Source organism: Diadema antillarum, unplaced genomic scaffold, assembly GCF_040938485.1.
Source record: "Diadema antillarum isolate AM-2024a unplaced genomic scaffold, OU_Dant_1.0 seq00001348_RagTag, whole genome shotgun sequence".
Classification (NCBI taxonomy): Eukaryota; Metazoa; Echinodermata; class Echinoidea; order Diadematoida; family Diadematidae; genus Diadema; species Diadema antillarum.
In genome coordinates this window covers 392,352-409,667 of record NW_027272113.1, presented here as the reverse complement: position 1 = coordinate 409,667, position 17,316 = coordinate 392,352, and the positions used below count along the sequence as shown (strand labels likewise).

General features: G+C 37.2%; 1 protein-coding gene across 1 annotated transcript in view; it reads left to right on the top strand.

The window, feature by feature from the left end:
* The window catches only part of LOC139708565 (protein Aster-B-like), a 60,708-nt gene that overhangs the window by 4,777 nt on the left and 38,615 nt on the right, over positions 1-17,316 (top strand). Inside the window, exon 3 of the mRNA XM_071620508.1 lies at positions 13,904-13,948. Within this exon, the coding sequence (XP_071476609.1) occupies positions 13,904-13,948 (45 nt within the window). The remainder of the gene's footprint in view (positions 1-13,903; positions 13,949-17,316) is intronic.

Genomic DNA, 17,316 nt, shown 5'->3' with positions numbered 1-17,316 from the left:
CAATAAATCCTAAAATATGAGGAAATATCAGTATTTTTCTCATTTAACCATAACTGTAGACCGTTTTATAGTCTGGAAACATTTTTATTACTACTATTGTTCACATTTTGTGTATAAAAAAAATTTAACAATACTTAACACCGATTATACGGATTCAAATTTTTACAGTGGTTGTTTCTATCCCTAACTCACATTTTGAAACTATTTTAAAGCACTAATGCTGGGTTTTTGTTTCTTCTGCAAATGGCAAATTATGCCTTTAAAATTGTGAAATCAGGGTTACTGTACATTATACACCCACTTTGTCATTCAAGTTCACAGCCCCACACAGTGCCATTGACTCTGTGTAGAAGCAGCTTGTCAATGGTGTAGTGACATACATCACTGCTTTATTGCTGTACAAGTGCAGTGCCTGTATACAATACACAATGTAGTGAGCAGGCATAGGCACATAGGGGAGGGGGAGGGGGTGTACAAAGATGTAGTTGTCATTAGGAATACTGGGTGTACCCACTGTGTGAATGTTAAGCCATAGAAATTAGAATGTGTTTACCACATGTTGTCCAGGATATACATTGTACTATATTTGAGGTACTTGTAGTAACACTGTAGCATAAGCCCCAAACCTCCTGCCAAGCCAGCTTGGCATGCCTGCTGCATCAAAATCTGCCCCATTCCCAAAATAACCGTTCATATTGACGTAGAGCACAGCTGTGGTTTGCTCATGTGGTGGTTTGGATGGGAAAGCGATGAGAATCTTGGCAAAATCCAATGCAGAACACAGGCCTAGTACAGGTGGATCAGTGCAAAATGTACAGTGTTCAATGTAGCTATTGGATCATGCACACATGTACTGCATGCTACAATGTCGTGATGTGCATGCAGTATGCATTTTCACATAAAGACACATTCAGCTGCTGTAGGTACAGGTTGTATACCTTGGGTATTTTACTGCATTGCAACTTTATTACTGCATCACTGCATTTACATAAATCTGAGCACTGACTGCCATTCTTTTTTTTTTTGTGGTCTCTTCCAAACAGACCATTTATTTATGTATTTTATATTTATCTATGTACTTATTTATTCATTTATTTATTTATGAGCTGCCATGCTTAAATACAAAAAAAAAATGTATACAAGCTACCTTACAACACTTTTCTGCCATGCTGTTGTCACTTTTTGGTTAGGGTGCTGCTGCATAGTGACATTGTACCAATCTAATTTGTGTGATTACACTGCATAACAATGAACCGAGCGTCAGGAAGTCTTAATTGTGGTTTTACCATTCTCTCTATTTTTTCCTATAAATTAGACACAATTTTAAGAAACAGGATTCCATCATCTGATATGATTTGCATGGATTATAACCATTAAAATGACTGCATCTTCAAAACACTTGAATACAGAAAATTCACTATACATGATTTGTACTTTCACAGTTTTGGCACATATTACACTGGAATTTTGTATTCATGGATATCCTAGTTGTGTGATTATCTACTGTTTTCACTGAATCAAGACTAAATAAGGATTGTACACACTTGTAGATCCTCTCTGAGTTCGTGATAATGTAGTACTGTATATGCCATATATTTCGCGAGTCTAAATTTTTGCGAATCGGGAATTCCCAACGATTTTGTCGGTTAAATTCGCGATCGTGGAGTCCTGTACTGAACGGAAAAATGTACATTGTATGCGTACGTCACATCCACATCGAGATCAGAGACAATATTTTTGTGTGTCTTTATTTTTTGCGAATAGCACCTGACTGGCGAAATTCGCGAAAATAAAAACCTCGCGAAATATTCGGCGTATACAGAATTATACGGTACTCAAAGAAAACTAAGAAGGGAAAAATTAGAAAGAAATTCACACAAAAAGTGAATTTAAAAGAGAAATGGGCCCTTTGATTTGCTTTAATAAACAGTTATTGCCAACTTTAAACCAGGTAAAGATTTGGTTATCAAAAATTCTACAACCCCCTCAAAAAAAAAAATCATCAAACAAACAAATAGACAAATAAACAATCAATTGTGAAAGAAATGTAGGAGGTGGGAGAGGGAAGGGTGGTGGAGGGAGGGGGGACATTCACAGCAGCAATATCAAGCAAAAACTAATGATATGCATAAAGTGGTTCTTAAAGCAATTTCAGTCAAGTTATTGTCTCCAAGAAAACAGTAAGATATCAAATCAACAGTTGAGCATTGCATCAACAGCATCTATGTTGACTATGAAGTTGCAAATTGATGTACAGTGATTATTGAATAGCGCCATCTCTTGATGAAGAGCGTGATAGGTTTTCCAAATGACATTGTGCATACAGCTTATGGGCTGAGTACTAGAGTACATACTGTCTATAGCTCTGCTGATTACACTAATGTACTAGCTGTTCAAGCATTCCTGTATTTGTTCATATGGCTTCTAGCACACACCATATCATAGATAATTTTATAACAGAAATTATAATGAAATAATGCATTGATGAATGCATTGTGGGGGTGGAAAGGGGGATAAAACTAAATATTCCCTATCAATGTTCCTATTTAAGCATGCTGCTCTACAGTGTGATGGCATTCATAATGTATGCGTTCATTGCTCTGTCACCTGAACAAGAATATCATGCTTTCTTCATAATAGTGGGAGGAGCTCAAGAAGTGTATGCATGTACTGTACACTGCATGGTGTACAATGTACAGTCATGTACACAAGCAGACAGGGATGAACTGTACCTTGACAAAACGGTGCCGTTGCATACAATTTTAATAGATATATGAAAGAAAGCTGATATTACCCCCACAGTCTGATATTGCTGGAGTGAATTTCAGATTTGATCATCACATTATTGGCAGCAATTGATGGAATATTGGTATGAATTTTGCACAATGGCCTTGGTTGCCATCATTGGTAATATTACATGAAAGAGATAGTGTTTTATATAGTGAGAGTTTTTATATTGCTGTACTTGAGTGTAGGATCACATCCATCCTACTATTGTACAGTACTTTGAAATAGTACATATTTAATAGCCATTGAAATGCCATTTTATTGAAACTCATTACATACTATCACCAATACACTTTGTACCTACAAGTACAGTAGGTCAATTCCACGGAAAGGTTGCATTTTATGAAAATCAAACTATTGAGTATAGATGATTAATGAAGCTTAATTAGATGATCTGGTATTGTTTACTCAAAGCAGCCTTTCACAACGGATATTTTGATACCTCATTTGTGAACATCGGTGAACGTGGAGTGGAGTTATGTCTGAAAAACCTTCATTTTTCATGAAAATTGCCAATTTTTGCAGAATTTATGTATCATTTTTGATACACTATTATGACCATAATACAGCTTGTGTAATTCTCAGATGGCTTATTTTCTGAATGTTCTTTGGTCATAGATTGGTTTTATGATGTTCTAGAACTTGTTCCGGCATCAGTAAATATTATTCTCTCAATCTCAAAATGTGGTAGTTGATAGCGTCCCATAAGTCACGTTTTTGTGTCCCATCAATCACACTGGTTTTCCCTATCCTGCTACTGTACCAATGAGTAGATATTCATACCACTTGGCTCGGGTAAGCACCAACCCTATGCTACATTCAGGAAAGAAAATATCTTTCCAGAGACTCTGTGTGTAAGAATATTTCAGAACTTACTTTCCCATGTGAAAAACGGTGGTCCTCAAATGTCCCATAGTCACGACAGCAATTTTTCGTTGCTGTACGTAATGCAATGATACTTTTCAAACTAAGTATGGTGTTTTATAAACTGTGATATGATGGATCTAACCATGAACTGAGAAAAATGCATTTGATGCAACTATTTTCTCAAAATACTGGTTTGAAATTGCCGAAAATTGTCAGTTTGTCCCATAAGTCACAATGGAATTGACCAGTACCGTATACTGTACTGCAGAGACTGATGTTTTATTTTATTTTTTTGGGTGGGGGATGGGGTGGGGGTGGTATTCTCCTGGTTATAATGCTGCTTATTGTATATTTTCAATCTGTCGTGCTGCAGATCTGCATTTGCTGAAAACTATAAAATCTGATACTGCAGATGTCTTTATTGAGAGTACAGTCTTTGTAGATTGTACGCATTGTATGAGTTTACAATCTTCAATGTATACATGCCCTATTAAAACACATGTGATACTAACGGTCTTGTACGGCTATGACAAACAAAGTTGAATGTACACGTAAATGTACAAAATTGTTTAGCTTTTCCTACTGTATACAAATACATGTTTACATGTACTTGTACATTGTAGGTAGTGTGAAATAGTTGTGTACCACTTGTGTATTTCTGGGCTCATTGCTGGCATATAAATACCAAACTTAGGTGTATTTGATACAATGTAGAGGAAAATGTCACCAACGATACAACTTCATCAAGGACAGCTCATTGATAAACAATTTGCGAAAACTTTGTGTGAGGTACAAATTGTATAATTACATGTATGTATACAGTACATGTAGAAAGGATACTTTCTAGTCTTATATTTAATGCACAAATTGTAAAGAGCCACATTTCCTGTAGGTATAGTGTGCAGGAGCAAGACTTGGCATGATGTCGTGTGCTATAAATAGCAATGAGGCAATGACATTACAGAGAAGGGGCGTTGGTGATGTCATGAGGTAAAAGAAGCACTGATGTTTCTCTCGCCCATATTTCTTTTAATTTGGGGGCAAGAGGGAGAGAGATGAGGAAGAAATAGAACAGATAGAACGAGAAAGGAGAAGAAGAAGAAGAAGAAAAAAACAAAACAAAACAAGAAGAGGCAAGAAGACAAGACCAGTAAAGGTAAGACAATATAAAACAAGAAAAAAGGAGATAAAAAGGAAATTTGGGAGATAGAGAGAAAGAGAGAGAGGGAGAGTGAGTGGTTCAGGGAGTATGATGGTTGTCATGAAATAAAAGAAGGAATGTTCCCTTGTCCATCTCATTGTATTTTATAAGCAGGCATGACATTCTGTAGATTTAAATCTGATTTCAGATTTTTTTTTCTCAAGTCTACACACATTTTGCTTTTTCCATGTCTCAAAATCACCTGAAAATTTAGATTTCCATTTTTTTTTTCAACAAACCTCAATATCATCCCTGATAAAGATAGAGAGGGAGAGAGATAGAGATTGAGGAGACTAGAGAGAAAAAGAGATTAGCAGAAAAAGGGAAGACTGTATTTTGTTGTTTGTTTTATATTGTTTTGTTTTAATCCCTACATTGTACATGTATTTGATGTACGGTATGAAGTACCCTGACTACTATTCGGGAAAGTCTAAAGTAAAAATCAAATTGAAGAACTTGGCAAATAACATTAAGCATATAAAGTTGTCCAATGGAATCAGTGATTAAATGTAATCAGGTTGGTGCCTGCTGCCCTCAGTCACTCTTACTCCCTGTTCAGACACAAAAAATTATACCAAAACGCGATAAAGAAACAATGCATCCACTGTAAAATGAGGAATGTTCGTGTCCATTCTAATTTTGCGAATTTTGTGAGAGCCAAGATTCATGAAATTAAAATGCATATGAAAGTTCTTGTCTACACTTTATGCATTGACTGTTTAGAGGGAACTCGCAAAAATTTCATGCCGAGAAAAAGGCTGTCGGCTCCAATTCGCGAAATTTAATGCTGTGAAAATATTGTGTTTTACAGTACTTAGCTAGCAGACTGTTCAGACGCATACTCTTATATAAACTGTTCTGGAAAACGTGGTATACAATGCGCAGTTTCCCACTGCGCATGTTGTATTAAAGGCATGACTTGCCACTAGCCTCTGCCTGGCCTTCACCTTTTGCGTGTGCTCACATTTTGAAAAGCCCTGCCCAGTTATACCATTCTACATTGGTTGCCATGCATTCAGACGCACAAGGAATGGTGATTCGTCATCAAGTTCTACAGCTGTAGTTCAAAATGATGCTCTGACCATCGTTTCATTATGCACCGTTTCATTTATACACAGGTGTACGTCGTTTTGTTAGTCAGTGTTCAGACATATAAATTCATCATATACACACTTGTAGCTATACTGTTTTGATATACACTGTAGGTATACCATCTTAGTATTAAATCTTTGTGTCTGAACACTCTGTTAATATCATAATGGCGCGTCCTTGATCAGAGCTTTCACCTTGTGTTCGTGATCTTGTGCCACCGGCAGTTCGGAAGATACCATCAGAAATGGCAAGGAAATCTTGTCCAGGGCATTTTGTCGAGACAGTTTCTATATTAACCATTCTTTGTTTTATTGTCCCTATGAAACACTAGAGACATGTTTCTTACTCATCTCACAAACGTTTGTTTCCTGTAAGAGTTCCCTTGCCGTTTTGATAGTATCATGATGGTGTAGTGTTTCCTTTTGGATAAATTTGCTGACTTCAGATTGTCTACCAGTGTGGATGTCAAGTTGAGAATTGATTTCCAAAATAGAAAGTCATTATTGGTACAGAAGATTTTTTTGTTTTGTTTTTGGTTTTACTTTGTTTGTTCTGTCCTTTTTGCTCTTTCTTTCTCTTTCCCTTTTTAATAGTACATTTTTTTATATGTTGGATGCATTTGTCAACTCGTGCCTGGCTAAGAATTAAAGGGATGGTTCAGTATTGGTAGAGATGAGAATTGGGCTTTAAACTTTTTGCGAGATACCAAGAAAACACGTATGATATACAGTATAGTACAGAACATACCATTTTAAGAGGAATTCAAAGTTTATTTGATGAAAATCGGGTTTTGAATGACTGAAACATCCAAAAACAGTGAAACAAAGCAATCGTAATAAAGTGTGGGTCCCACACTGTATTAGAATCGCTCTTTTTTGCATAGACTCAGCCATTTCAAAACCAATTTTCATCAAATAAACATTGAATTCCTCATAGAATTACATGCTCTTTCATATTTCATCAGAGGTTTCATATTATCTCACCAAAAAATGTTAGAAACCTGAAATTAGGTCTCAACCAAGACTATACGATCCCTTTAAGATGTCCAAACAACTTTCAGGAATAAGGTTTGAGCAGTTGATAGATGCAAAGCTGTTTTGACTCAATGGGGTAAGAAACACATTCTGAAACGTCAAAAAAAGTGTGAGACCACAATCGTGTTTGAACCAGAAATGTGTTTCTTTAGAGTTGATAAAAACACAGAGTCATTTTGAGTTGCATTTTAGCTGGAACCTGCTCAAGCCAACAACTGCCAACTACGGCTCTCCGCTCAAGTCAGACTGTGCTATGGAGCTGTGCAGGGACAAGGCCTCTCAATCAACTCTTAACAGAGTTGTATGGAACAACTTGACAAATGTGGTCCGAAAGACATTAGCAAATTATGCATTTTGATAGTGGGTTTTTAAATACGTTTTAAACATTGGAAAGTTGATAAATGCAGCCATTGTCAGTTTGCCAACAACTTTCGACTGTCCTCCTGAAAAAACACCTTTTAAACTCATTCAGTATCAAGGGTACAGGAAACAAATTTATTAATTGCATCCAGTACAAAGCATCACAGTCTGGAGTGTAAACTGTTTTACGTCTGCTCTGCACAGGTACAACTACATCCCAGATGAGTGCCACAATTTACCATTACTCGACATTTTGCTCCCATAACATATGCTCCAGTCTTATTTTTCCAAGGACTTGGAGTTAGGGTTAGGGTTGTGATTGGGTTTTAGGCTTAGTTTGATGTGAGGATTAGGATTAAGGTTAGGGTCATGTTTGTAGGTACAATTGTAGGTTTTATGACTGGCTTATCTTGCAGATATTTCATGGGATTAAATGTCACAGGAGCAAATGTCATGTAACCTTTCTGTACCTCTTCATGATCAACCAGGCTTAAAGTATTCAAGGGCATTTAGATATTAAATGGGCCAGGCACAATGGCTGCTTTGAAAGAAACTCTGACTGTCAATTATGCTTTTAAAAAAAAAAAAAAGAGAGAGAACAAATTTGGAAATGACAAAATTTGAAAAGCCTTTTTTCCAGATGTACAAATAACAAAGTACTTCTTTTGCTCTGATTACTGCCACATTTTTTGCAGAGTACATTGATCTCTTCCAGCCAAGGTCTTTTGTTGGGAAGAGGAGAAAGTACATATGTAATGTATTATGCAGCGACTGTAAATGTTTTGCAAATATCCTGTGTGCCCTTTGTAGGGAATGACATTGTGCTGGCAAACTTGGAACAAAATTGTACATAAGTGGCATGGTGATGCTGAACATCTCAGAAAAGAACAATATTAATAATAATCACACAAGTTTAGATTCCAACTGGTGACTAGTAGAGGAATAAAAATGGTAATATACACGTGCACATGGAGATCTAATCTGTCTGTTTTATTCATCTGTTTTAGATCAATTTTTTCATGTGATCTTTGTTTACTGCGACAGCAGCCAAAGAATGGAACAAACTTCCCAGTATCAAGGCAAACTCACTAGATATTTTGAAGAAGTTGTTCAAAATCAATCCTTTTCTGAAACCGTAATTTTAACCAACATTTGTGTAATTGAAGACTTTTATCACAAAACAAACTAACTCCATTGTTGGTATAGTAGAGATACATGTATATGTGCAATTAAAACTGCCAAAGACAAAGAAATACAAGATATTTTCATATCTTCTAGAAAATATTTTTTGTCATGATACAAGTGTAAAGGTGTCACTGGAAAGGTTTTATTTCATTCTGTCTGATGATGGGCATACTTTGAAATGTTGTACAAAAATATATGTGACCCGCTGCAACAAAAGGATCCGAAAGTCGGGTGAGGACAATTTTAGACATGACAGGACAGTATTCCATTATTCTTCCCCTTTAGTGTCATATATAACATGACTCATAAAGTACTCGGTTGCGGAGATACATTGTATGGATGATTTTATTAGTGCATGTTGAGGGGTTTAAGAAATCAGCGTTTCGATAAAACTGCCTTCAAAGTTTTCCTTCCGCCGCCATCATGATCAAGGCGAAGCGAGACAGTTTTCACAGTTTGACAATAGAAGGTACAGTGTATGCTCCTAGCAACCTCCGCGATGTTCATTTAAGCTTAATAGCACCAGTGGTCTATGCATGACCAATCAGTAACCAGGATGCTACGCACTGGCCAATGAGATCACTCCCTCATTGCTAGGGGCGGAGTCTGGCTGCGGCGCTAAATCCAAATCTTCGGACATGTTTCTGTTCCATTGAAAGTCGGAAAATCATGAGCAAGAACAATGCTATTTTCTTGCCTTTCCTTTGATCATTTAGCTTCGAAATTTCGGCAGATGATGGAAGATACATTAGACTACAAAATTATGTCAAAAAGAGAAATCTGAATGTTTTGACGGATTTTTATGATCTGACTTCACCCCGTCAGCGACTTTAGGATCCTTTTGTTGTAGCGGGTCACATACGTATCATTTACCGGTACCCCATTTTGTAATGAAGCTATGAATTATTTTGTGCTTTTGCAGCTTCATTTTGCAAGAGAACAGTTTTTCTTTTTTCTTCTTCTTCTTAATCTTCTTTTTTTTTGGGGGGGGGGGGGGGAGGGGAGGGTTTTTTTCCCTCTTCTCTCTCTCTCTCTCTCTCTCTCCTTCCATCTCTCACTCTTTCTCAGCCCTTTTTTTTTTCTCTCTCTCTTGCTCCCGTTGTTGTTTTCTCTCACTTGCCCTGACCCTGGATGCATCAGCCCATTATACAATGTATTTCTGTTGACCACTTGGCGCAGTTATGTGGTTACAAAACTATTTAAATAACCTTCCAATTGACTTCCACATGAAACTTCCTGTATTATCCCTATGAAAGTGACTTTGTTAATGAATCGTGATTCTTTGATATTCTATTTTGTTAAAGGTGCATGGTCCCGGTGTTTTAGTCAAATGCGTATGCGGGCGCACGGCGCAAGTTTCCTATAGAGACCTTATGTACGCTATCGACTCCTCTTTGGCGTTTACGCTTTGGCCCACTTCCCCGAGTCCGAAGAAGTCCGATTCACTGTAGTCAGTGGTCCGATCACAGTTCGGCTCATGATTCGGCTGAGGGGGAAGACAGCTTTAGCAAACGTCTTTTTTGATGTCATAATAAGCACATATCCCCCTATATGCACACACCCTGGCATTCACTACAGACTGCGCAATGCGCAGAGAAGACAACGAAGGCAACGTTACTAAGCAACACATACGCACTTTACTCTTGATGACAGCTCAACTTCGGTAATCTTCGTATCAATGCTAACGGTGATCGGCAGTATCATCAACAGCGCCCTCTACACTACCGGGACTATGCCCCTTTAAATACAAAGAAGATGAAGAAGAATGTGTAGACAGTTGAAAATTGTTGCTTTGTTTGTACTCCAGGGCATAATTTTGTGTTGTTCTTCCTGAAACATCTACAGCTGTGTTATGTAAACTGAAATATCCAAAAGAAATGAAACTGAAACTGATTGTATTGCATAAAGTTTAATTTTTTTTTTAATGTTCATCAGCTATCATAAAAAGAATTCCATAACCATGCGTACATGTAATTGTCCAACTCTTCATGAATGGATTATAAATTAATATATCAGTATTCTGGTATCGATTTTGACATAAATATACCTTTATTCTTCTGTGTCTATTTTCCCACAAGGATTTTTAATACAAAAGGTATGTTGTGTGGTTTTGCTCTTACCATAATAAGGATGACTTTTTTTGCGCATATCAAGCATTAAGTGTTAAGGATATTAAAGGTTACCATGAGAAAAACATTCAGACAGGCAGGATGCAAAGTTTAACATTTTTCTTTGTACTTCAAAGTGCAGCTGGAGCTGTGGGAGGTTCCACTTGCAGATAACAGGTGTATTTTCTTTTTCTATTACAATGTACACCAAAACTTAATGTAACTGCAAACCCGAGATGGCAAGATCTTTTGACTTGATGAAACGGAAACTTAAAGGGATGGTACAGTATTGGTGGAGATGAGAATTGGGCTTTTAACTTTTTGCAAGATACCAAAAAAACACTTATGAAATAGTACAGAGCATACCATTCTAAGAGGAATTAAAAGTTTATTTGATGAAAATCGGGTTTGGAATGACTGAAACATCCAAAAACAAAGTAAAACAAAGTGATCGTAAAAAAGTGTGGGTCCCACACTTTATTCGAATCGCTCTGTTTTGGATATCTCAGCCATTTCAAAACCAATTTTCATCAAATAAATGTTGAATACCTCATGGAATTACATGCTCTTTCAGATTTCATTTTAAAGGTTTCTCATTATCTCACCAAAAAATGTTAGAAACCTGAAATTACGTCTCAACCAAAACTATATGATCCCTTTAAGCTGTGCTAAAAAGTATCAGATCTCAAAAACAGTTTTGAACATTCTGTTGTGTCCCCGGCAGAACAACGTGAATGCTCGCAACTCAAGGAAAGTGTGCCTGGGAGAACGCGTCAAACACCAGCAAGGCCCATACAATATACAACTCACACCTCACATGCGTTTGCTTTGTTCTGGTCACACCTTTCTGTAGTCATATGTGTTTGCGTCGCAAGCATGCAACAATTTTGTCTAAAATTGTACATTTAAATCAACTGGATTGTGACCACCAAATTATTGATGAGACAAGTAATAGTGAAACATTTATCACATGTTTCCCTATAAACCTTTCTACTCAATGATAAATATCTTCATTTCCTGTTGCAGTAGAATGGTGTGCATTGTTTATTGGAGGTAGTGTCACGGTTGTGTCACGGTTGCAGGAGCGACCTCGTGGCGTGATGTCATCAGCACATTCAGTAGACACTGGAGTTGACGATCAGTGGCCTAATTCATCATTCTCTATTGGTGTCACACCACTTTATCCATACTCCCCTTTTGTTCTCTCTCGCTGGACTTTGTCCGCAGTCGTTTGGGCGCCTCCTGTGAAAGTTGAGCAGAGCTCTGAGCTCTGCTGCTTTGCTTTGTGAATGAATGCATAGCTGTGATCTGGCCTACACATCATTGGTGGAATATATTGTGATATGGTGTATATGAGCAGTTTATAGTCCATTAGAAGTGACTGATATGGTTGACGATGGGCAGGGCATCAGTTAACATTCCTCATCAATACTAAAAGGTATCCTGTGGTTGTTCTTCAAGGAATGATGTCATATCTGTTCTGAAATTCATCCAGCGATCTGGTGGTCACACAGTCGTGACATCTGTTGCAAAGGAGTCTTTAATGTGCTGTGACTGTCATTTGAGCATTTACAATTTGTGAGATTCGGGAGCACTTTCTGCGATTTATCAAATGGTACTACATCCGTGACGGCATTGTGCATCATCACGCCCTGATCATCCTTACTGCAGCCAGGGGTCAAAGTGTTGCATTTATTTGGATCTGGAGTAGTGCTCACGAGTGTAAAATTCAACTACATTATGCTCCACTCTGGCAGTTTGTGATTATACACAAATACTTGCATCTATCTAATAAAGGCATGCTAAATAGTCATTTCAATACCCAACAGCTTCATTTTAGTATTCTGACAGTACTTAGATATCATGGTCTTTCTAGTCAAATTCTTTTCCAAGCCTTTCATGTCCAAAACCCTTCACACTCACAGAAGGATAACATTGTCCTTCAAATGATTATGAAAGAGAATTGAATGTCTTTAGAACATTTTGAAGAACTCACTTCCAAGAATATCCTTTGACTTTTAAAGTTTAAATACACTGATTTTATGAACTACCTTCTCCCCCTCTCTCACTAGTTGAAATGACCAGTTTCTCTATCTCAGCAACATTTTCAGTCATGCCACCTACACTTCACTGGTGTTAAGTTTATAGCTCCTGAGGGTTATGCAAGACATATCAGCTTGCAAAATGATTGACTTTGCAGTAGACAGGACTGAATTACAAAGTAAAAGAAGCTCTAGGCTATCAGAAGCTATTATACCCTCTCCTCTTGGAAGGCTCAAGCAACTGCTACCGGCATCGAAACAGTTTTGAGGATCAGAAACTGAACTGGTGATTTGCAAGGTTCTATTGAAAGGTAGCCACTCCTTCGGAAATACAATACATTTATTAAAACTCATTTCCAAGCAGAAGAGGATGAAGAGAATGTGATGGCCTAATGGTTCTGAGCCTTGCACAGTTTAGAGAGAGGTTTTCTCGGTCGTCACATCGAGGAATGAAAAAGGGGCTACGGCGAGCCAAGCCACGGTAAGGTGCAGAGAAATCTCTCCTGTAGGACTTCAGAGCATGCATGCGTGGCAGTGGCGTTCTCACCTGCAGACATATCCAAGCAAGAAATCAAAATTTGAGAGTATTGAATTTTCTTTAAGTTTGTTGAAAAGGAAATATATGTTCCTGCTTTCTTGAGCCTGTTGACCAGTCCCATTTTCTTATAAGATTTTGTAAGAAGGAAATCCTCGCTGTGGTCCTACATGGTGATGAAGCAAGTTCTTGATAGGGGCTACTGTAACATTTTTCTGTGGTATCTGTGTGTGTGTGTGTGTTTTGTTTTTTTGTTTTTGTTATTCTGTGTAATCCATAGAGCCATTCACACACAAAATAAAATGCCGTGAATTTTCATGTGTTCACTCAAGGTTTTGCAGAGTATAAAGGAATTTTTTTTTTCTTGTACACACAAAAATGATTTTCAATGTGTGACTTTGATACAGTTGTACACTGTGTTTATTACAAGTTTGATATACATGTGTGTGATCAGGGCCCTATTTCATAAAGCTGTTGGTAAAGTTACGAACAACTTACGAGCAAATGGTGATCAGTTCTGATGTGCTATACTTATCAGAATTTCAATAATTCAGCACAAGAACTGATCACCAGTCGCTCGTAAGTTGTTCGTAACTTTACGAACAGCTTTATGAAACACCCCCCAGGAACATTCAGAAGTGTTTGGTGCTAGTCTCATGTGAGTTTCTTCCTTTTTTCTGCTTGAATTTCAGTTCCAAAGAGGATGACTCTGCCAAAAGTGAGCCAACGATACCCAGGTAAGTTGAGTGTTCAAATTCATGAGATTCTTCCGTCGAGATGTTTTCATGGAAAGAAGTATATAGAGAAAATATAAAGAAAATTCCACAAAATATAATTTCATATAAAAAGTACACATTCCCTGGTGTTGTTACTGACATATGTCAAGGGTAATATCATTCCCCCTGCTTTCTGAAAGAGGTAAGTCTAGTGCTCTATGTTGAATTTTTAAAATATTTTCTTTATATGGTAGTCCGTACATGTATGTGATGTCATGATCCGTAGTAGTCTTCTGATCCAGCGGTCTCATCACCAAAACTTCAAAAATTCATAACTTTTGAACAGATTATCCAAATTTCCTCAAACTTTCACTGGTGTATTCTGCTGATATTGCTACATTCACTCAATCAAGATGTATTTTTTAGTTTCATTCTCCTTAAACTGACAGTGCCAGAGATTATTATTGAGGTAGAGAAGTGAAGATATGGGGTATGACTTTTCTTCAATTTTCATTTGTACAGAGGGAGACAAATTGAAGAAAACTAATACCCCATATTTTCCCCCCTCCGCTTTTGCCTTCAAACACTTGTGTGGTGTGAAAAAAAAACAGGAGGAAAAAATGAAATAGGTAGGAAAAACAAAAACAAAAGCTGCAACCACAGTTGCAGCATTTTAGGACTTTGTAATGTGCAATCAATTTTCAAAAAGAAAGAGATAGATAGATAAAAAGATAGAGCAGAGATAGGTAGATGTATAGTAGATAGAGAAAATAAGAACATTAGCTTTATACAATGAAGGCTGTAATAAACTTCATAGGTCTCAGCTTAGCAACAATGCCACAACAAAGTCTTGTTAAGTCTTGTTGGATTTCAGGAAGCAAATCTGATTTAGTGGGGGAAATCTTTATATTATCTAGTCTTGAAGACACACATCAGTTCATTTTTTTTTTTGCCTACATGCCTTTCATCCTTCGGGAGAATGAATAAATGGCAAAGATTTGTGTTCTATGAGCCTCATTGACAGCTGCTCATTTGGGGAAATCCCTCGGCTGTGCCATCATTAACGCCAGATCCTATCGCCTCCATACAACACAACCGTTGGGGAGTCTTGTGCAACTTTTCAATGGGGAACTAAATGTTATTCTTCAGACTGGGGGACCTTTTCGTAGAGAGCATCTGATAATGCTATCTTACCTTCCTATCCTAGATCCTTCCTCTCATTCATCAATGCACTGGGTCTTCAAATCATGGTGAAATATTTTGAACATTGAGATCTTGTTGTACATTTGTTTGAAAAAAAGTGTCCCATCTGTGCAAAGCTGTGGGGAAATAAAAGTGGGTCAGCGGAGGTCAGAGAAAGTTTAATATGTCTTTCAAATCAACTGCTTTCATGTCAACGTACATTATTTTATTTGTGTGGTCCTAGCTTTGCTGTATGGCAACTTGCATCACTTTTGAGCCTATTTTTCCACTAGACTCGTTTCTGAAGACAGTGTCTATTCCTTTCTTCTAGTCAAGAACATTTTTAAGTTTTGAATCATGATTAGTCATTCTATTCCAATCATCTCCATCTCATGAAATTGATATCAAGAAATTCCAGTTGTCTACCCCAACATTTTTTCCCCTTTAAATTGATATTTTGTATGATCTCTGAGACAGCTGCAAGAATATATGTTTGCCTGGAAAGCCCGAGAGTTTAGAAATGATGATAAGAAAAGAAAAGAAACTGCAAATTCATTTTCAAATCCCATTGCATAAGAGTGGCTGAAAGCCTATTGTGACAGTACTACTCTATTGAACTTCTTCAGGAACTTAGTTGCTGCATACTCCACTTTATGAACAATGTAGCTTTCACTAAACCCAACATTTTGAAACCTTTTGCTTGCATTATTAGCAGAATGATATTCAATAGAATTTTACGTTCTGAGTGAAATCAAATATGTTGTTCATTGTATTGTGTCAAACTATATGACAATTCACTATTAAAAGGAAACATCTCATATCTAATAGCTAAACGTTAGAAAAGAATGTTCACCCATACCTTCAATCACAAGCTACAATAACCTTCGTAAAATTTGTCACCCAAACTTTAAGATATGAACTGGATGTTGGAGAGTGTACTAAACATAGATCGTTTTAGTAATGTTGAATTCATTTGATGCTATATAATCTAATATCTAAATGATTGCCCACTTATCTCATGTAGCTATAAATAATAATTAAATGCCATCCCTCCCATATTCTTTCCAAGTCCAGAGTATCCTCTTCTTTCCCTGTAGACAAAAAAATTTTTGACATACAAACCTACACCACGTATGATTGGGCTTTAAATTTGATGATTCCGAGATATGACACATATAGCTTTCCAGACCAGACGTTATTTGATTATCAGAATACATGTGTCACATACTTCAGAGTGTGACCAAAAACTCCCCACCCATACTCTTCTCAGGTCCTTGGTCTCAGGCTTCATTTTGTTGGACCGCTTGACCGATCTCTCAAGTATTATGTGATGTCACTGAACATGTACAATGTATACAATGTAACATATGAGTCAAAGAGTTATCATAATTCAGATCTGTTGTAGGGGCAGTGCAGATATACATGGAATCTTCTGAGAGTTTCCTTCCTGTATTTACATTACATGTATCAGTAATTGTTTCACTCTCACTTATTTTTCTTTTTTTTTGGGGGGGGTGGGTTGGGATATTGCTATGAATGTGACAAAACTGCTCCACCCATATTCTTTCTGTAGATGCTCACATCACATGCCTATTAAAGATAAAGAGGTCTTTTTAAACTGATTTAAAAAATGTATTTATACAACCTGTCCAGTAATATACACAGGGATTTTGTTCACACACACGTCAGCTTGTCCTTTTTATACCCTCACTTTTGTATTTTGTGAAAGTGATCCTAGTAATGTTGACAGGGCTTCACTTTCTGTTTCTTTTGCCCCCTTACATGTTGTTGTAAATAGCGAGTTGAGTCTGCTACAACAACATTTCCCATTGACACCTGCCCGGGAAAACTCGAGACTAGTCTTTGACAGGTTAACGTCAGGATTAATGTCATTTATTATTTGGATTCTTCTCTGTGGTCATCTAATATGTTCTCATTAATGTATTAATCGTGATCACCTCTGCCACGGAAGGGGAAAGTTTAAGTGATCATTGGCATTAATTGGTTTGCAAAATACTGTAAAACAAGGAATGTTTGGGTGCATTTTGATTTCACAAAGTTCGCAAAAGCCAAGATTCGTGAAATTAAAATGGACATGGAAGTTCTTGTCTACAATAAATGCATTGAATGGTATTAGGCAACTCAGGAAAATTTCATGCCATGGAAAAGGCCGTCGGTTCCCATTCGTGAAAATTTCATGCCACAAA